We start from the raw sequence: 20,115 nt of genomic DNA, 5'->3' as shown, positions 1-20,115 counted from the left end.
GTGGCACAGGGGGTGGTGAGAATGAGGAGGTCACTGAGGCCAGTGGTACAGAGGGCATGAGACCAGCTGATTCTTTCCCTTCTCCATCAGAGTAAAGGATCAGAAAATCTGAGGGCTGTTCCATATTTGAACTTGTTTGGGCATGAGGCCTACCTCTTGGTCCTGTGGCCTCAGTCTTCCTGTTGCGTGATTTCAGGGTCTGTTTCTGGGAGGGGACACCACAGTGGTCACATGATTGAGACGGCTGATAGTCTGTATCTCCAGTGGTTTAGAAGAATGGACCTCAGCCCTTCCTCATGCTTGTGAAAGAGATGGCTGTGTTCCTTGCACTGCGGAACGGAGAGCTGTGCCAGCTCTGCCAGGCGGTGCCCCCTAGTGCCCTGGGCCTGGATGTGCAGCTGCAGGTGCGGCGGCGGCTCGTCTTCCCTCATGGGCACCAGCGCACAGCACACACGCTCCGAGCAGTTTATTATCAGATCTGTTTGTCTTTAGTCACTGTGCCTTCCTGACATCCTGGGTCAGAGGCTTTCACTTTGATCTTTAGCTTCATTGCCCCATCCCACGTCTCAGATACAGTCATCACCTCCACTGGCAATCTTCCTAAGAAGTGGTTTTTCTAATTTTGTTCCTGGTGGCAGATACCTCCTGTTCCCGTACCTTAAAAAGCAGAATTTTTCTCATTTGGGCAGTCAGAGCACAGAGCACTGTACAGGTGTCAGATAACTGCCCTGCCTTTTCTCCTGCCCTCCAAAAAGCTCACATCTTTTAATGCAAATGAATCCTTAGAAGTTTAAAACTGTCCTCTTTCACACCTTCTTTCCCACTCCTTCCCAGGTCTTTTTAGGGGTGTGGAATTAAAAGGTAACAGGTGGGGGAGGGGGACCCACCCCAGTGGCCTTGGCTGCTGCTTTTACTCTGTGAAAGGAGAAGGCCAGAGTCTCTTAATTAGGTGGCTTGAGGCACTTTTCCAGAATCAGGATGTTGCCTGGTTGGATTAATTAAACTCCCCATCTTCTTCCTCTGGTTCCCTGTCTTCCAGCAGGGGTGCTAAAACCCTTACAAACTGCTTGCTTAGGGGAGACAGCGCCCCAGTTTTGGTGATTTGAGCCAGCATTGGAGTCTTTGAATCTCCCCACAGTTTCTTGGTACTCCTCTTCAAGCATCAGGGAACACAATTCTTCCATTACCCCCTTTTCTCCAGGGAATGTCTAAAACTCCTGGGAAAATAGGCTTTGCCATCCAAAATCATGTTCTTCTTTTCAGATTATTATTTAAGGCAGGTGACTCATTGACTGGGAGTGGGATTAGTGGCCAGAGAACAAACCAGGGGAACATTTGTGACATGGTGGGCTAGTAATGACAAGCACACCCAGTGTGTTCTGAAACCTCCACGGTCCTGAAAGGGTCTTGATAATCCCCCAGAGGTCCTTGGGCTGCACTTTGAGAACTGCAGACTGAGGGACACTTGCACACCTTTTTCTTCCTGGCCTGAGTCAGGTGGAAGCTATGGCTTATCTCTGTCCCTTGTACCTCTTTCAGGGCTTAGCACACGGTAGACACTCCATTAATGTTTGAATGACTGAGTCAACAAACAACCTTATTTTATTAAAAGTTAAGTACTTATGTGGTAGAAAGAGATTGCTTTCATATAGCACTTATCTTTATTGGGCACCTGGTAGAGTGAGAGGAAGTTGTCCCCACCTTAGCCAGTTAATAGTCCAAGACAGATAACAACAGCACGAGTGAGCAATTAAGGAACCAGAAACTTACTCCCAGTGCTAATCATCAGACATTTCCGAGGCACTGGAGCCAAGTGTGGGGGTAAATTGGGTGGGTCTGGATGGAGCACAGGTGCCCATGTCTTTCGTGTCTTCCCCCCCTGCAGGGAATGGGTACTGAAGAGCAGCATCCTCATTGCCATGGCTGTTTACACATACCTCCGCCTCATCGTCGACCACCACGGGACCGCCCAGCTCCAGGCCCTGCGGCAGAAGGAGGTGGACTTCTGCATCTCACTGCTTCGGGAGCGGGTGAGGACAAAAAACCCATAGGAAAGTGAGACCCAGAAAGGGACACCTCTTGTCAGTTCTGTGGTGACCTGGGGCCAGAGATGTGTTGGAGGTATGGAGGTGGTTCAAGGTTTGTTGTTTTTTCATCACTGTAAGACAGATGAGGATAGCATGGTGGAGAAATCAGTGTGGAGTAGCCCTAGTTCCTATGATGGCAGAAGATGAGATGGTTGGAAGGCATCACTGATTCAGTGGACACGCACTTGGTGAACTGTGGGAGATGGTGAGGGACAGGAAGGCCTGGCTTGCTGCAGTCCGTGGGGTCCCAAAGAGTTGGACACAACTTAGGGACTAAACAACAGCAAAGCCCCAGTTATTAGAATGCTGCTGGTTACGCTGGCATCCTAGGGATTTTCCTGGTCAGCTTCATGGACGCTGTCCCACAGCACATCATAGACAGAAGCTGTCTTCTGTTCCCACTGTTATGTTATCCCCACCCATCCCCCTGCCTGCCTGGGTAACTGCCATGGTCAAGTGGGATAGTGAATTGTCCATTGTCAGATCTCCCAGGAGAGACAGATCCTAGAGTTAAAGCTGTCTAATGCAGTAGCCACTAGCCACGTGTCACAATATAAGTTAAAATCAGTTGATATTAGGGACTTCCTGGCAGTCCAGTGGTTTGGATTCTGTGCTCCCGGTGCAGGAGTCATGGGTTCAATCCCTTGTTGGGGAACTTGGATCTCACATGCTGCACAGTGTGGCCAGGAAGAAAAAAACACACACACATTGTAATTAGATAAAAATTTTAGATTCAGTTCCTTAGTTGAATTAGACACGTTTCAAGTGCTCATTTGCCACATGTAGCTAATGGGTATTCTTTTGGACAGCACAACTAGAGGTCATGTCATTACACAGAAAGCTTTGTTGGACCAAGCAAGTTCTAGGGTAAGGTGTCTGTGGCTCAACTTACCAGCCCTAGCCTTTTGGAATGTTTGTGTCCCTTGACCTCGACTGAAACCATTCTAGGAGGAGAGGGCCACAGATTAACGTGACAGCAGCAGGACTTCAGCAGTTTTCAGTAACCTCTCCTTGATTTCGGTCCCCAACTTAGCTCTCTTCCCCTTGAACAGCTTAGAGCCAGTCCCTTGGTTCCAGAAAAAATTGTGTAATCCATTCAACCCTCTTTCCTCCCCTCCCTAGAACATATTGTTCCTTCCTCCCTGCATCAGGTAGACAGTTCTTGTTTTTATTCTCTTTCCATCTCCCACCACCCACCCCATCTAGTTCATGGAATGTTTGATGATTGGCCGAGACCTCGTCAGACTACTTCAGAATGTTGCCAGGATACCAGAATTTGAACTGCTTTGGAAAGATATTATCCATAACCCTCAGGCCTTGAGTCCTCAGTTCACAGGTAAGTAAGGGTTGGAGCATCTTCTCCTTGAGAGGTCAGTCGAGAGGGCAGAAGTGGGTGGATAGGAGAGGCTTTGGCAGTCAGGTTTAAGAAGCTTGGGACTGGGCAAGCTCTGCCGGGGACAGCTGGATGTGGGAACGGCGGGAGTACACAGAACCATTCATGTTCCCAGACAGTCCCTATGTGGCAGGCTCTGACTGTCTGTCATTTAAGAAAAAGTGAGATAGAGAACTGTGATCCTCCTCCTCCTCCTGTCCCAGCAACTCTTGGGCTCAAGAGGTGAGCCAATGACCAATTTCCAGCTTCACTGATTGTCAGGAGTGTCAGAGGTCAGCTTGTGAGACTGACTCAGCAGAGGCACTGGAATTTGTCCTGTAAGCAAAGGCTCCTCCCCAGGAACTGTGATGCCTCTGAATTCCAAGGATCTAGCTTAGCCAGAATCCCCTGTGGGGGAGGGAGCGTGTCTCTGTGCCTCCCCCAACGAGGCCCTTTTCATCTCCCTTTTGCCTTCCCAGGGTCCTTATGGTCTAAACAATGACTGTACAGCTTTGTTCCCAACCTGTCTCCAGCATGCATCTGTGTGTGATATGTGTACATGTGCACACATAACACGAGTGTAACAGTCTAGGACTGGGAAGTCAGGAAAGAGGAGAAGCAAGCTCTGGTTCTACGTTATGTTGTACTATTTCTTTTATGGAAACATGTACTGAGTTGTTTTAAGTGCCTGCTGTGTGCTAGGCTCGTGTATATTAACTCATTTAATACTCAGAGCACTCTTGTAAGATGGATATTTTACTTTCCATATTAACAGATAAAGAAAATGAGGTTCAAGGAGATTAAGTAATTTGCCCAAGGCCACACAGCTAGTAAGTGTCAGAGGCAGGATTTGGATCCAGGTCTGTCTGACTCCATAGCGCGTGCTTATGCCATAACACCACACTGATCCCAGGACCCAGTGGTGGGACCATCAGGAGCAGAAAGAGAGGCTAGGGTTTCCCAAAATTTTCCCTAACTTTCCCATATGTTGCCAACTGGAATAATGTGAGTAGGGGACTCTGGACGGCCAGTAGAAGAAAAGAATGAATACATCTGGGTCCTGGGGATGGTGGTTGGATGGAGCAGATCAATCAGATGGTGGTTGGAACCCCCTCTTGGTCACGTCTTAGAATCTCCCCAAGAGCAAGACCACTGGCCATCAGTACCTGGCCCAGGTGACCCGCCTGCCTTCTGTTCCTCCTGGTCATCAGTCTGCTCTCTTCTCTTTGCTTCCATACTTGGTTCAGGTATCCTACAGCTTCTTCAGTCAAGAACATCTCGAAAATTCCTAGCATGTCGTCTAACCCCAGACATGGAGACTAAGCTCCTCTTCATGACATCCCGGGTAAGCTAACCCACTTCAGCAAGAAGGGAAGCTGCAGGTGCTACCTGGACTTCCGCCTTCAGCCTGCAGATGTCTGGTGGAGGGCGGGTCAAGTGTGCAATTGGGCATAGAGCTAAGAATTGGGGATACAGTGTTGAGAAAGACATAACAGTTCCAGTTCTTACGAAGCTTTCAGTCTGTCTAAAGCAGTCATTAAACCAATACTTGTATACAAATAATGTAATTTACCATTGTGAAATGTGCCATAAAAGAGTAGAGTGAGAGTGTTCATTCTGGGAAACTCATGGTTCCTCTGGGTGAGCCATGACCTCTCAGGAAGAGAGCTACGGCCTTTTGGTTTCCAAACATGGCTGAATATGACAGCATTGCTTGAGGAGCATGTTAAAAATACACCTTCCTGGACCTTACTCTCCCAGAGGATCTGACTGTGGCATCTGTATTTTTAACAGACTTTCCAGGCAACAACTTCTGTGCGGCTAGTCTGATGTTAAGGAATCACTGCTCTAGCCAACTTTCGGTTTCCCAAGTCATCCAGGAGAACTGTCTACATCTGGGCCACATGTTGCAATTTTAATTAGTTACAATTAAATAAAATTTAAAGTCCAATACCTCAGTTTGAGCAGCTACATTTTAGGAGCTCAGTAGGCACCATCCTTGCTGAATGTTCTGTTGGACTGTGTTGATTTAGTTTTGTTTCTGTTTTGTTTTTTTTTTTTAAACCTTTCTCCTCTCTATTTTGGTTGAATTGGGAATAGAAGAGGAAATCTAGATCTTCCCCTTAGGAAGAGTTGCTATTTGTACCCACTTAGAGCCCACTTAAGGGAAGGACTTGGGTGGAAGAAGGTTTGGAGAATCTCTGTGTTTTAGATAATGATCCTGTTAGGTCATTCAGCCTAGGAAAGCCTTCAGTCAGTGCTGAGTAGACAGCATTCTTTTTAAATCAAGGAAGAGTTAAATCAGGATGTCTTCCCAAAGGCAGAGAAACTTGAGAGACAATTGGAATTAATGACTAAGTCATGGGAAGAAATTGAGGTCTAGGTCAAACCTGGAGTTGAATGGTGCTCATTTTCCTCTGTCCAGAGATCCCACCCTCCCTTCCTAGCTCTTCTTTCTAACGTTTCCTTCCCCCAAGGTGCGGTTTGGTCAACAAAAGCGATACCAGGATTGGTTCCAGCGTCAGTACCTGTCAACCCCAGACAGTCAGTCTTTGCGCTGTGACCTCATTCGCTACATCTGTGGAGTTGTCCACCCTTCCAATGAAGTGCTGAGTTCAGATATCTTGCCCCGATGGGCCATCATTGGCTGGCTCCTGACAACGTGTACGGTGAGCGGCTGGGCGAGGGGTGGAGGTTACAGGGTGGTGACCCCACCCTCCCTCACGTCCTGTACCTCCATGCTCCCTCCTGACTCTGGGCCACCTGACCCGAAGGGCCCCTTTTCACTCTCTTCCTCCTGAGTATCTCAGCCTTGCCCTGCCTCCCTTCATATCTCTAGAAGTTTACTCACACTTTTTATTTCCCATGTGAGTTTAGGGTTGAACAGTTTCATCTGAACCTTTACTGCCAGTCTCCAAGCCTGGGTTTCTCAGGCATCCCTGTCTTTCCTGTTAGCTTCCAGAAACCACGTATGATTATCCCTCTGAAGTGTTCCTGACTCACATTCAGGTCTTGTGTTCCTTACACCCTTACTTCCGGGCCTTTTGGCGTCAACTCTGGATACTTCCCTTCTCTGAACAGGGTGAATCCACAGTAGAGCCATTTCCTTCCCAGCGTTTCCTCTCTGTGCCTGGGGTGGGAAACTGTTCTCTGGCATCTAGCTGCCCTCTGACCTCTCCTGACAGGGTTCCCCCTCCCCTGTCTGACTGGGTCCTTGGAATGTGCTGATTCAGATATAACAGCAAGCTATGCCTTAGGGTCTTCCCTTCAGGAATGTGCCTGGGGAGCTCAGCACAGGCAGCTGAGGGTCTAGTCTGAGTGTTGTAGCTTGGGGGTGATCAGGGGACCCCCAGGCCCAGATGTTCTCCTTGTGGGATCAAGAACCCAGACCAATCCCCAGCCCCTTGGTTGGTGAGGCCACATATACAGATTTGGGTGTCTTCACCCCCAGGGCAGTTCCACCCTGACTCACTAGAAACTTAATTTCGTGGATGGAGCAGTTAAGTGGGCCCTGGAATCTGCCTTGGGCTTCTGCAGGAAGGGAGCTAGTTGATGAAATTAGCCTCTTTTTTTCTCTTTTTTTTTTTCCAGTCAAATGTCGCTGCCTCTAATGCCAAGCTGGCTTTGTTTTACGACTGGCTGTTCTTCAGCCCAGACAAGGATAGCATTATGAACATAGGTATGTGACCGAGACCGGGCAGCACCGCTGCCCAGCCCCCCAGCGCTGCTGCCTCGTCTCAGAGACAGTGGCCATAAATGTCAGGGCAGCGTGGGGTGGAGACAGCTTATCTGGAGCAGTTCCGTTGTTCCTCATCCGTGCTCCCTTGACCTAGAAGGAAAATTGCTTTGATGAGCCTGAGCGACCATCCCACCCCCTTCACCCCATAGCCTTATGTTCGTGCTGTGAGTAGGGAGGGCCCAGGCAGAGGAAAAGCCTGTGCTGTCTCCTGCCACCTCCCTCCTCCAAGCTGAATGCTGGGACAGGAAGGGAGATGAGGGCTGTGAGCCGTTGTGGGGAGTGTCTACTTTTGGGTCTGCTCAGCAGAACTAGAAGGGGGTGGGGAAGACATAGCTTTCTCTGGAGCCATTTGTATATATTGATACCTTATTTTATGGGGACTCTCTGATGTGGGGGGACCCTTTAATTCCACACTCTCCAGAACCAGCCATCCTGGTCATGCATCACTCCATGAAGCCCCACCCAGCCATCACTGCCACACTCCTGGACTTCATGTGCCGTGTAAGTGCCATAGCCCTTTTTTCTCCCCATGTCTGCCCAGCAGAGTTAAGTGTGTGTCCTTCTAACCTTGGCAGTCAGTGAATAGGTCTTCCCAGTGCCCCTTGACTGTGGGAGCAGAAGTGGGTCATGGTCATGGGTCCTTTGTCCTAAGTTGGTGAAGCTTCTCTCCCACATTCCCCCTGTCTGCAGTTGGATCTTTCCGTGTCTCCATGGGGTTTCTTAGCCGCAGGGATGATGACTTCAGGTAAAACCATGTCTCCTTGAGGAGCACCGCAGTTGACTAAGACTTTCCCATTTTAACAGCGCAGGACAATCAGGAACATTCCAGTCCTTTCTGCAGCCATACCTCCCAGTGTTTCCTGACTGGAACCAAAGCTGCTTTTTAGCTCTAGTTCAGCAGAACAGTCTGGATGGAAGGTCCTGTCCTGTGCTCATTTTCTGCTCCTCTTCCCTTCCAGATCATTCCCAACTTCTATCCGCCGCTGGAGGGCCACGTGCGGCAGGGTGTCTTCTCCTCCCTCAATCACATTGTGGAGAAGCGGGTCCTGGCGTAAGCACTTCATGTGTCTGTGGGGCAGGGAAACCACTCATTTTTCACTAGGTCAGGCTTGTCCAGATACTGCTGTACCACTGCCAATCCTTTCCCTTGAGATGTATAGAAAGTACTAGCTCTACCACAGACTGCTAGGCATACATCCTCTTGCCTCTTAGAGGAATTTCTCTCTTTCAGAGGGATTCAGATGCCTTCCCTGTGCCCCAGTGACCCTTCCCAGAGAGTATTGCCCACTTATACCATTGGGCTTAGACTTGTTTATTGTTTAGTTCCATGTAGCATTAGAAGTGAGGAGCTCTGATATTGACCTTCGTTCATGTTCCCCATTAGGCATTTGGCTCCCCTCTTTGACAACCCTAAATTGGATAAGGAGCTGCGGGCAATGCTGAGGGAGAAGTTTCCTGAGTTTTGCAGTTCACCCAGCCCACCTGTGGAAGGTATAGACCTGCCCAGTCCATCACTGATTTCAGAAGAGGGATGGAGACATCCAGGGTGCTCAGACTAGAACCCTTGTTTAGGATGCCATGTGCTCCACCTCTGTGACTCTGTCCAATTCAATTTTTCTTGCCCCAGTTTTTTCTTTTATTCATTTTTATGTCATCTTCTCTGGTTCTCCTTCTCCATCTTATCTGCTTTTCACTGACATCCCTTGCTCTCTTAACTCCTCTCTTTTGTTTTTAACCGGCCTCTCCTCAGTAAGTAGAAGGCCTTCATGGAATGTATGTTTATCTCACTTTAGCTTTGTCCGTCTCTTCTTTCTTCCCAGCCCCAGGCCCGGTCCTCTGATGAGAGGTTGTCATGTTGGGTCTCAAATCTTGCTTCCAATTCCAGGCAGATCCCCTTCCTTTTTTGTTTTGGGGTAAGGGCTTAAGCTAGGCAGAGCTTTCCAACTTGGTTCTAAGTTAAAGAGCACTTGGGACTGTGCCTGATCTTATCTACTGGCTGATCCTCAGCTGAGCATAGAGGCCTCAGGTGCTGTGCTGCTCTCATTGCTGGCAAGATCCCCCCCCAAAAGCCCTGGAAGGTGGAGGAAAAGATGCCTGTCCTTTCAATGTCTGTGTTCCACTTAGGTCATGGGCTCCTTATCCTCCCACTTGCCCTCTCGTTTCCCCTTCCCAAGAGCATGGCACACAGGAGGCCATCAAATGCCTTGTCTTTCTTTACTTCCAAGTCAAAATCGAGGAGCCAGTTTCCATGGAGATGGACAACCACATGTCAGACAAGGATGAGAGTTGCTATGACAACGCAGAGGCAGCCTTCAGTGACGATGAGGAGGATCTCAACAGCAAAGGTAGTGCAGACTTGTGTCAGTCCTAAGAGGACTACCTGGGGGGAGCAGCCTCTGTGTCCTCTCTGTGCCTCTGAGTTAGTTTTGTTATCAGTGTTCCTGGAAGAGACTCCAGAACTTGACACTGAAGCAGAAGGGAAAAAAGGACAAGTGGTCCCTGCCTTTTCTTGCTTCCTGAGGCTAGAACATGCCACACTCAGGGAAGTGCTTCAGGCACTCAGTAGCTCTGAGTGAATGGTGCATACCCAGCACGGGTCAGCAGGGCCGACTATTCAGGGGGCTGTCTGGCTTCTCCTGTCTGGGCTGAGTGACTCCTTTCCTAAATCACTCCCTTCAGGGAAGAAGAGAGAGTTTCGCTTCCACCCGATCAAGGAGACAGTGGTGGAGGAACCAGTTGATATTACCCCTTACCTTGACCAGCTTGATGAGTCCCTGAGGGACAAAGTGCTCCAGCTCCAGAAGGGGAGGTGGGTGCCGGCCCTGGGTGTCTGCCTGGTACTTGGTGGGTGCAGTCTGGTGGGTGTGGAGGGGTTCTGGTGGGCTGTGTGGAGAGGTGACTGAAGCGGCACAGGAGAGACCTTCTATGGTTTAGGTTGCGGGGTGTGGGCTGGGAGGGGCAGCCTTGTTTCCCAGCCCTCCAGGCTCTCACTCCAAGGTTCTGAGTAGAAGAGCTTCTGAATAGAAGAGTGGAAGCTGTGCTGTGGGGGTTCCCCTTCTCCTTGGCCGCTGCCCAGGGAGCAGCAGGTTCTGCCCTGAGGCCCCCGCCACAGCCCGGCTTCCCACAGAGCGCCTTTGTTTTGTCTCTGTGCACGCGAGTGTGCTGGGTGTGTGTCCCTCTCTGCTCTCCTCTGTGTCCCTGAGACTTCCTCCCCCTTCTGCTCTGTAGCGACACAGAGGCCCAGTGTGAGGTCATGCAGGAAATCGTGGACCAGGTCCTGGAGGTGAGGAGGAAGCAGCCCAGCCCGCCCAGCCCAGAGCCCCCCAGGCAGCTACTCCCCCTTCCCCTCCTCTGGATGGGTCCCTTCTGCTGGGGGAGGGGCCTGCCGATCCTGGAGCTGCAAGCAGATGAGTTCAGAGGCTCTGGGTAGTGGGGGCAGTGAGGCTGGGTCTGGGCGGTGACAGTCTCTCCTCTTCTCACCACCCAGGAAGACTTTGACTCAGAGCAGCTATCAGTCCTCGCTTCCTGCCTGCAAGAGCTCTTCAAGGGCCACTTCCGAGGGGAAGTGCTGCCCGAGGAGATCACTGAGGAGTAAGGCTCATCTTTCTGGACCCTTCCCACCCCCGACCCCCACCCCTACCCCAGCCTCAGGAAGCTAGGGCTATGCTCTTACGGCCCGAGTCCAAGAGGCACCTTGCTGGGGACTCGAGAAAAATCATCTCTTCATTTGTGTTTCCTCTCACACGTACTGATTCACCTAAAGAGGATTTATTTTTGCCTGCTGAACACCGGGCATACGGGGTCACTGGACTCGCACGCCTCCCTGCATGTCCTGCCCTGCTCCACACCCAGCAGCCCCAAGTCTTTGCTGCTTCAGGTGGGATTGGACCATTGCCTGGAACTCCCTGAAGGGCAGGAGTCTCACTTAGAGTGACAACAACCAGGCTGGTTCCATGTTAGGCCCCTGATTTCTCTGTGAGCAAGCCTCTGGGGCAGCAGGAAGTTCCATGCTCGTTAAGAAAGGAGCAGGCTGGCATCTAGCCTCAGGCTGGTCCTCCACAATAGCTGGCTATAGCTCACCTTTCCTCCTCTGTCCTGCATGGACTCTCATATATCACCTTCATGTTGTAGGTCCCTGGAGGAGTCTGTGGGGAAGCCTCTCTACCTAATATTTAGGTAAGCCTCTCTGATGTTTAGGTCTAGCTGTAGGAGATGTTGCCCTCTCCACCCTCCCTGTCAGCATGCTTATGCTTCTGTCCTGGGGTGATGAGGCTCCTTCTCAGAAAGGAGGGGTATGCAGTGGGCACAGACAGCCATGCCCCCCAGAAGTGCCACGGGAGAGTCTGCCCCAGGTAAAGCTCTCCTCTGTGCTCCCATCTCCCACTCCAGGAACCTGTGCCAGATGCAAGAAGACAACAGCAGCTTCTCTCTGCTGCTGGACCTTCTCTCTGAGCTGTACCAAAAGCAGCCCAAGATTGGCTACCACCTGCTCTACTACCTAAGGGCCAGGTGGGTGTGGTCCCGTGTAAGAAGGTGTCAGGAAGCATCCTGGAGCGTGTCTCTATCATACCTGACTCCCCAGCCCCCTTGGTTGTCATCACCAGAGCTCTGTGTGTGTGTGGTGTGTGTAACAGTTTTAAAGTGTACAATTCAGTGGTTTTAGTATATTCACAAAGAGAATCCCAGGGACGGAGGAGCCTGGTGGGCTGCCATCTATGGGATCGCACAGAGTCGGACACGACTGATGCGACTTAGCAGCAGCAGCAGCAGCAAAGATATGCAACTATTAGTACTGTCTAATTTGGAATGTTTTCATCACCCCAAAAAGAAACCCCATACCTGTTAGCAGTCACTTCCCCATTCTCCCTTTCACCTGGCCCGTGTAACACTGATCTGCTTTTCTGTCTCTATAGGTTTACTTTTTCTGGATAGTTCATATAAATGGAATCATACAGTATCTGATTTTTCATGACTGACTTTTTCACTTAGCCCAGTGTTTTTGAGGTTTATCCCATTGTAGTGTGTATCTGCATTTCCTTCTTTCTTAATGACCAGATAATGCAGTATATGGCTATTACCATGATTTATTTTCCCATTCACCTGTTGACGGTCATTTGGGTTGTTTCCACTGTTTTATCTGTTGTGAATAGACCTGCTGTGAACATTCACGTACAGATTTTTGCATGGACAGATGTTTTCAGTTTTCCTGAGTATATACCTAGAAGTAGAATTGCTGAGTCCAATGATAACTCTATTTTTACATCTGTGAGAATTGCCAAACTGCTTTCCAGAGTGATGCAAGCACTTTGGTTCCACCAGCATTGTGTGAGTTCTAATTTCTCCACATGCTCCCGGACAGTTGTTGGCTTTTGAGTATAGCCAGCCTAATGCACGTGAAGTGGCATCTCATTGTTTTGATTAGCATCTCCCTGATGGCAAATGATGTTGAGCATTTTTTCATGTGCTTATTGGCCATTTGCGTTTTCTTTGGGGAAAAAGTCTGTTTCAATCTCTATTTTTCAATTGGGTATTTATCTTTTTCTTGTGGATTTTTAAGAGTTCTTCAGATAAGGGACATCATCTGGGTAGATGTCCCTTATCAAATATATGGTTTGTAAACATTTTTTCCTATTCTGTAGATTGTCTGTTTACTTTCTTGATGGTATCTTTGGAAACACAAAAGTTTTAAATGTTGATCAAGTCCTGTTTTTGTTTTTTTTTTCTTTTGTTGCTTGTGATTTACTCCTGTTTTCTTATAAGAGTTTCATAATTTCAATTCTTATATTTAGGCCTGTAACCCATTTTGAGTTAAGTTTTTTGCATATGGTGTGAGGTAGGGATCTGTAGGTATTATTGCCCTCATTGCTTACAGCCCAAAGAACAAGAGAGACAGCTTTCTCTAACCTGACGTGAGCCCTCTCTCTTTTCCTGTTCTTTACTCTTACCAGGTGGTAACTTCACTGACTGTGGTCTGAGCCCTGTCTGGAACACAGGGGAAAGCTGGGGAGAAAGAAGAGTGTCTCCTGATTTCCATAGTCACCAAGTCTCTGGGGAAGGCCAGGGAGGGCCATGAGACACGTTAGCCTGGGGCATTCAGGGCAGCAAAGGGATTCTAGAGTGGGGGTCTACTTAGGGGTTGTTTGAGGCCGGGGTCAGGCTGCTGGCTGAGGCCCGGCTGTCTTGCAGCAAAGCCGCCGCCGGGAAGATGAACCTGTACGAGTCGTTTGCCCAGGCCACCCAGCTGGGCGACCTACATACCTGCTTAATGATGGACATGAAGGCCTGCCAGGAGGACGACGTGCGACTGCTCTGCCACCTCACACCCTCCATCTACACAGAGGTCAGCATCTCGCCCTGTGTCCCTGGGATGGCACAGCAGTGCCCGTGGGCTCATCAGAGACCTCGACATCTCATTGCACACGACCCTCACCCTCCTCTCCCCTTCACTTTTGGCCTCAGTAGGCCCCTTCTCCCACACCGCAGCCGTCCCCTCCTTCTGCCTCTCTCCATCAAATTGAGAAGTGTCTAAAACCCACAGAATTCTTGTCCTGTGAGCTGGTGTCTGGGCCTGTCCACTTGTCTCCTCTGCTTTGGCCCCATCCTCTGGACCCAGGACAGACAGGGCTCCCAACCAGATCCATGTTCACATATTCAAGCTCTCTGGCCGTCTGATTGCCCCTGCAATTCTCTCTGTTTTTTTTCAAGACCAGGGCCTCTGTAGTGGAGACTCAGCTCTCATTTCCCTTGTTTACTAGCAGTCTTCTCTAGGAATTGGGACATAGGAGGAGATAACAGCTGTTTTTCCTCCTCTTGGTGAGAGTTCCCAGGAGCAGGGAAATCAGGGCGCAGGGTGTGGGCATCACAGGAGGAAGTGCGATGTTAGCCAAAAACCCGAGGGAGGAAGGGCACTCATGCCCAGCACCCCTCCCCTCTCCAGAAGGGGCCCTGCGCACCCCATACCCCGCACCCTCCCCAAACACACCCACTGTCTCTACCTTCTTTGGCAGGGGTCAGTACACACTGGATTTCTTTGCTGCCAGAGATGCAAATGCTAATTCTGTCATCGCTTCACATAGAACTAACATCATGTCCAGTCCCATTCAGCTCCAGCTTTGTCTCTAGGTGGCTCCCCATTCCTTTCCTTACACACGCATACTCACTGTGTGGATGCACACGTTTAAAACCGTGGATTCTTTAAGGATTAAATTCCCAGCCTCATAGCTACTGGATCTTTGTTTAGAGATTATGTTAGGACCCCACGTCTGGCTAGCCCAGCATCCCCTGAGCATGTAGGGCGTGGGGATGGGCTATGAGGGGAAAGCTGAGGGGTGCACTTTGGACTTCTGCCCTTCTCTCGCTCTTTTCCTCCAGTTTCCAGATGAGACCTTGCGGAGCGGGGAGCTGCTCAACATGATCGTGGCTGTTATTGACTCAGCACAGGTGAACACAGAGCTGTCATCCCAGGAGGCCTGGGGATGTGGGGCCCTGCTCCGCCCTCCTGCCTGCAGAGAGAGAGTCCTGCTCACAGGCACCCTGCTGCTCCTGGCAGCCACTGTGTGTACCTTCGGCCCCAGGGGCTGGGAAGGAACGTGGAGCCCCAGGGCGGCAGGCTGGCTGTAGGCCAGTCCCTCTTGGAGTTCCCCTTATTCTCCATGCTTTGGGGGCACTCCTGTTCTTCAGGGAAACTGAGGGGACTGTTTTCAGCTCTCTGTTGGTCTTCCCCTTGGCTCAGAACAAAAATGGTCAGACCAGTTCTAGTTGACCTTTCCTGCACACGTCCCTCCGAGGCTGTAGCTTGGCTTGTGGTCCCTTCTCAGTCCTACACTGGGGTCCCATTTCTGCTCCTGCCCATCCAGGAGCCCTCCTAACTGTGCTTTCTCCTCCCTACACCTGTAATCCAGCCTCCCATGGCCCTTCCCTCAGCACAGGCTGGGATGGATCGGGGTCCAGGCTACATCCAAGCAGAGAAGTTGCCTCTTCTTACTCTGCCATCAGGACATAAGGGATGGCTTTCTGTAACAGTGTTTGCTCCGAACAGGGGGGTCTGGTTCCCCCTGATGCCAGTTGCCCGCTTGCCAGTGCCCTCAAGCCTTCAGAGTCCCGGTGTCCGTCGGGTGCCTTTTCCTTCACATCCCTTTATCACTTGGGTTTCACGTCCTCTGATTTTTCCCTAAATGAGCTCTTCTGCTTCTCCTTCCATACTTCCTGGCCTCTTTTAAAACCAATGGTTTCTGCCTTCTTCCTCATCCCCTTTAGCTCCAGGAGCTGGTCTGCCACGTGATGATGGGAAACCTGGTCATGTTTCGAAAAGACTCAGTCCTCAATATACTCAGTAAGTGTGCCAAGCCCTGAGGTTCCCTGGGAGGTGAGGGGGTGCAGCCCTGTGTACTTGTTGTTGAGTCGCTCAGATGTGTAACCCGATGAACTGCAGTGTGCCAAGCTTCCCTGTCCTTGACTGTCTCCCAGAGGTGGTTGTGTACTTTCTAGTAACAGGAAGGCTGGTTCTGGGGCTGAGAATGAGGTAGAAGGTCCTTCCAGCCTGCCGTGGGCCTTCGGCAGCATCTGTTTGGATCTGTTTTTGGCTCTATAAAAGCTCCTCGACCTCCCAGCCTCAGGGTGACGAGATCACAGAAGCTGTGTGAAGGCTTTGGGAGTGTGGTCTTAGGATGGCCGTCCCTACCCCGACGTGCTTGCGTGAGGTGCTGACAGTCGGTGGGCTGGCCTGCTCTGTGTGTGTGACAGAGTATGAATACGTGTGTCTCTTCTCGGTCTGCTCAGTCCAGAGCTTGGACTGGGAAACCTTTGAGCAGTACTGTGCCTGGCAGCTCTTCCTGGCCCACAACATCCCCCTGGAGACCATAATCCCCATACTGCAGCACCTCAAGTACAAGGGTGAGTAGGGTCGTGGGTGGGGAACATGACTGGAGAGGAGAGGACACTCCAGGGCTTGGGCCTCCGGGCTTCTTTTGCAATCAGACCAGATCCACAGCTCCCCTTCCCACCAGATTGCCACGTGCCGGAAGGCAGGCCCCTCAGTCACTTCTGCTCCCTAGGTGTGTCCCGCAGGCCGCCACTGAGCCAGGTGTGAACTGGGGCTCAGGTCACGCGGGACTGGGGGCCTTCTTCCTGGTTTCTTGTTAAAGGTTATCTTTACTCCTTCCAGTAGCTGTGGTTGGGGGATGGGAGAAGTGCCAGAATTTCTTTCCAGAATTTTGCATTCCTCTGAACAGCCTCTACCCTCCTCCATAGAGCACCCAGAGGCCCTGTCCTGTCTCCTGCTTCAGCTCCGAAGAGAGAAGTGAGTTCTGACCCCGCCCATGGGGGCTCTTTGGTCCCTGCTCTGCGCACACCAAGAGGCCCTGTCACATAAGGGCTCCTGTCCTGCCTCTTCGCTGCCGTGTTTTTTCCTGTTGTTGACATCTGCTTATTCCACCCTTCCCCCAAAGTGATTTACAAATAAGCAGGTCCCCTGGGATCTGGGCTTCCTCTGGACTTCACCCCCCTGCCCACCAGGAGCTGCCCTCAGAGGTGGGGACCGGACATCCCTGTTTCCTGCTGCCACAGCAGTTCTAATCCCCGGAGGCTCCTGCTCCCCTCCCCCTTGCTCCTGAGGCCACCACGAGGCCAGTCCTGGAGGAGGAAGGGTCAGGGTGGGGGAGCTACACCGTCCCGCCTCAGCCTGCAGAGGGCAAGCCGGCTGAGCAGGGGTGGGCATTGAGGCACAGCGCTTCTCCAGAAGCCCCAGTGGAGGCCCCGCCCCCTGTCACAGGCTTCTCCAGAAGCCCCAGGTGGAGGCCCTGCCCTCTGTCACAGCGCTTCTCCAGAAGCCCCAGGTGGATGGCCCACCTGCTGTCACAGGCTTCTCCAGAAGCCCCAGGTGGAGGCCCCGCCCGCTGTCACAGGCTTCTCCAGAAACCCCAGGTGGAGGCCCCGCCCGCTGTCACAGGCTTCTCCAGAAGCCCCAGTGGAGGCCCCGCCTGCTGTCACAGGCTTCTCCAGAAACCCCAGTGGAGGCCCCGCCCGCTGGCACAGCGCTTCTCCAGAAGCCCCAGTGGACGGAGCAGCAGCTGTACACCTTCTCCTGCCTCCCTCCTTGCCATCCTTCCACCTTCTCTCCTCTCTTGGCTGAGAGACTGGAAGTGGTGCAGAGCTTCCTACAGGAAGTGGGAAGGTTGGAGGGCTGTGTGTCCCTTCCTCGGGCTCGATGCCAGGGTGGCCCACCGCTCCAGCTGGGCAGGGGACAGGGAGCATTCACACGCCACAGGCTTGTCCTTTTGCCTCCCCGGCCCACTTCTTGACTGTTCTGGGCAGCGTGGGGGAGATTTAGTGGGGCTCCTTCCCAGCACACACACATACACACCTTCTACTGCCACTGAAAAGTGAAACTGAAAAGTCTCACTTCTTCTCTCTTAGCATCCGCAAAGGATGAAACCAGGCATTCCTTGGCCCAGAGAGAAGAGGGAGAAGGATGTGAGGGTAGAAAGCTATCGCAAGCCTGGGGTGGGACGGGGTAGGGAGGCCAGGGTTTTGGGGAAAAGTCCATGAGAGAGTCAGGAGTCCCTGTGGTCAGCTGTGTGAGCCAGGTGCCCCTGCCCACACCCCTCTCGCCCCCAGGCCCAGCGAGGAGATGGTGAAGATGGTGCTGAGCCGGCCCTGCCACCCTGACGACCAGTTCACCACCAGCATCCTGAGGCACTGGTGCATGAAGCATGACGAGCTGCTGGCTGAGCATATCAAGTCCCTGCTCATCAAGAACAACAGCCTCCCACGCAAGAGGCAGAGGTGGGACCCTCCCCGCCGGCCTGGCCCACAGGCCGGCAGCAGGGTGGTCCAGTTTGGTCCGTGCCTGGCTTGTGGGCGACACCTAGTGGTGTGAAGCAGCCTGGCGTGCAGGACCACTGTGGCCCCTTCGCCTCTTTTTCTTGTGCCCCGTCTTTGGTCCCTGTTCTAAGCACACCTCCATTACCCGGCCCTGCCCCTCCCAGGCCTGTCCTCCCTGTCTCTGTAGGGGCTGCCTCTGTCCTAAGGAGGAACCCCAGTAAGGGAGGCTCTCCATGCTCCTGGAGCCTGCACCGCAAGCTCAGACTCACTCTCGTGACTTCCCTGCAGCCTGAGGAGTTCCAGCAGCAAGCTGGCCCAGCTGACTCTGGAGCAGATCTTAGAGCACTTGGACAATCTGCGTCTCAACCTGACCAACACCAAGCAGAACTGTACGCTCCCCGCCCTGTCCAAGTACTCCGACCACCTGTGGATCTGGGTGGGGCAGCTCGCAGACAGCTCACTGTTCTCCTTCCCTGCTCTCCCTTCTCCCTCTAGTTTTCAGCCAGACTCCAATTCTGCAGGCTCTGCAGCACGTCCAGGCGAGCTGTGATGAAGCTCACAAGATGAAGTGAGGCTCCCTGCGCTTGTGGCCCTGAGAAGGGGGAGGGCGTGGGCGAGGGCAGCCTGCTGGGGACACAGACTGAGTCTCCGGCGAGACCAGGTGCTTGAACACAGATCAGAGACAAGGGTGGGAGGGTGGCCCGGGGGCCAGGACGCCCACCTTCTGAGCGCTCCCTCCCTCTCAGGTTCAGCGATCTCTTCTCCCTGGCTGAGGAATACGAGGACTCTTCCACCAAGCCACCCAAGAGCCGGCGAAAAGCCGCTCTGTCCAGCCCCCGAAGTCGAAAGAATGCCACCCAGCCGCCTAATGCCGAGGAGGAGTCTGGCTCCAGCAGTGCCTCGGTGAGACCCCTGGCCGGGCACGCCACGCACGGGATGCAGGGAGAGGTGGGGTGTGGCAGAGCTGGGCCCAGCAGCTGCCCGGTCTAGCGACTCTGTCCCACCTCTCTCTCAGGAGGAAGAAGACACAAAGCCGAAGCCCACCAAGCGGAAGCGGAAAGGGTCCTCTGCGGTGGGGTCTGACAGTGACTGAGGCCGTCCCCGGCCCCCCCCCCCCCATGGTGCATCAGAGGTTAACAGAGGCTGGGGAGATCGCAGGGGAGCAGCCTGTCCCCATCCCAAAGCTCTCCCGGGGAGAAGGACGAGCTGCCCCCTTCAGCGCAGCCTGAGAAGCTGCCTTCAGCCCCAGCCCCACCCCCCTCTGGGGCCTGCAGCCCGGTCACTGCTGCTGCCGCTGATAGCCCCACTGAAGCCAGAGGCTGTGCAAAGCTGGGACTGTGGTGGAAGTCCTTGCCCCCTCCCCCAGCCTCCCCAAAAGCTATTTCAGTAGAGGAGAGAAATGGCCAAGGGGCAGCTGGCCACAGAGGCTAGGATGAGAGCAAAAATTGTGTGTGCGCCCCTTCCCGCTCCCCTTTCGGGTCTTGATCTGCTCTGAACAGGCATTTTATAGTTGTCCTCTGCACATAGGTGTGAAATGAGCATTTAATCTGTGATGTGCTCAAGTCGCCTTTTCCTCTCCGAGGGCCAGATGCAACAGGTGTTCAGGAAGGAATCTGAGAGGGGGGCCACAGCCACACCCGGGCTGCCCTGGAGGCTTGTGCTGACCTGAAGTTGGCACCTCACGCCGGGCCAGAGCCCTGGGAGTCCCAGAGACATGTTCCACAGAACTGTCAAATGGTCCCATTTCCTTGGATCTGTCTGTCTTGTCTTTTTCTTTTTTTGGCAGAGATAATCGCATTTTAAAAGTTGTTTTTAAATGACAATAAAACAAGCCAGAACCTCTTCTGTGCCAGAGTTGCTGCCCCCACTTACCCTGTGCATGTACCGGTGGTCTTGGTTTAATTGGCACCCTTCTTCCCCTTCTCTCTTCCTGCCTGCCCCCTTCTTGTCCAGAGCAGGAGGGAGTTGGCTTTAACCGCCACATCCTTCTTGCTGCTCCTGGCTATGCAGGCCAGGCGCTGACCTGTCCAGGCAGAAATCGATGCTGTACCATCTCCCAGAAGCCTGTCTTTATCCATCTCTCAAGAAACTAGAGG

General features: G+C 52.3%; 1 protein-coding gene across 1 annotated transcript in view; it reads left to right on the top strand.

The window, feature by feature from the left end:
- Positions 1 to 19,861, top strand: part of INTS3 (integrator complex subunit 3) — a 38,537-nt gene extending 18,676 nt beyond the window's left edge. The window contains exons 7-30 of the mRNA XM_043876557.1: positions 1,886 to 2,030; positions 3,294 to 3,423; positions 4,707 to 4,804; positions 5,937 to 6,128; positions 7,051 to 7,138; positions 7,620 to 7,699; positions 8,158 to 8,249; positions 8,583 to 8,689; positions 9,424 to 9,543; positions 9,878 to 10,007; positions 10,427 to 10,481; positions 10,686 to 10,789; positions 11,330 to 11,374; positions 11,588 to 11,707; positions 13,385 to 13,538; positions 14,570 to 14,638; positions 15,455 to 15,530; positions 15,977 to 16,090; positions 16,448 to 16,496; positions 17,813 to 17,980; positions 18,308 to 18,408; positions 18,515 to 18,587; positions 18,766 to 18,922; positions 19,035 to 19,861. Coding sequence (XP_043732492.1) covers positions 1,886 to 2,030; positions 3,294 to 3,423; positions 4,707 to 4,804; positions 5,937 to 6,128; positions 7,051 to 7,138; positions 7,620 to 7,699; positions 8,158 to 8,249; positions 8,583 to 8,689; positions 9,424 to 9,543; positions 9,878 to 10,007; positions 10,427 to 10,481; positions 10,686 to 10,789; positions 11,330 to 11,374; positions 11,588 to 11,707; positions 13,385 to 13,538; positions 14,570 to 14,638; positions 15,455 to 15,530; positions 15,977 to 16,090; positions 16,448 to 16,496; positions 17,813 to 17,980; positions 18,308 to 18,408; positions 18,515 to 18,587; positions 18,766 to 18,922; positions 19,035 to 19,112 — 2,545 coding nt within the window. The 3' untranslated portion in view covers positions 19,113 to 19,861. The remainder of the gene's footprint in view (positions 1 to 1,885; positions 2,031 to 3,293; positions 3,424 to 4,706; positions 4,805 to 5,936; positions 6,129 to 7,050; positions 7,139 to 7,619; positions 7,700 to 8,157; positions 8,250 to 8,582; positions 8,690 to 9,423; positions 9,544 to 9,877; positions 10,008 to 10,426; positions 10,482 to 10,685; positions 10,790 to 11,329; positions 11,375 to 11,587; positions 11,708 to 13,384; positions 13,539 to 14,569; positions 14,639 to 15,454; positions 15,531 to 15,976; positions 16,091 to 16,447; positions 16,497 to 17,812; positions 17,981 to 18,307; positions 18,409 to 18,514; positions 18,588 to 18,765; positions 18,923 to 19,034) is intronic.
- The last annotated feature ends 254 nt before the right edge of the window (positions 19,862 to 20,115 follow it).

The sequence above is a fragment of the Cervus elaphus genome, chromosome 20 (assembly GCF_910594005.1).
Source record: "Cervus elaphus chromosome 20, mCerEla1.1, whole genome shotgun sequence".
In the NCBI taxonomy this organism is placed as follows: Eukaryota; Metazoa; Chordata; class Mammalia; order Artiodactyla; family Cervidae; genus Cervus; species Cervus elaphus.
This window is presented reverse-complemented; position numbering and strand designations above follow the sequence as displayed.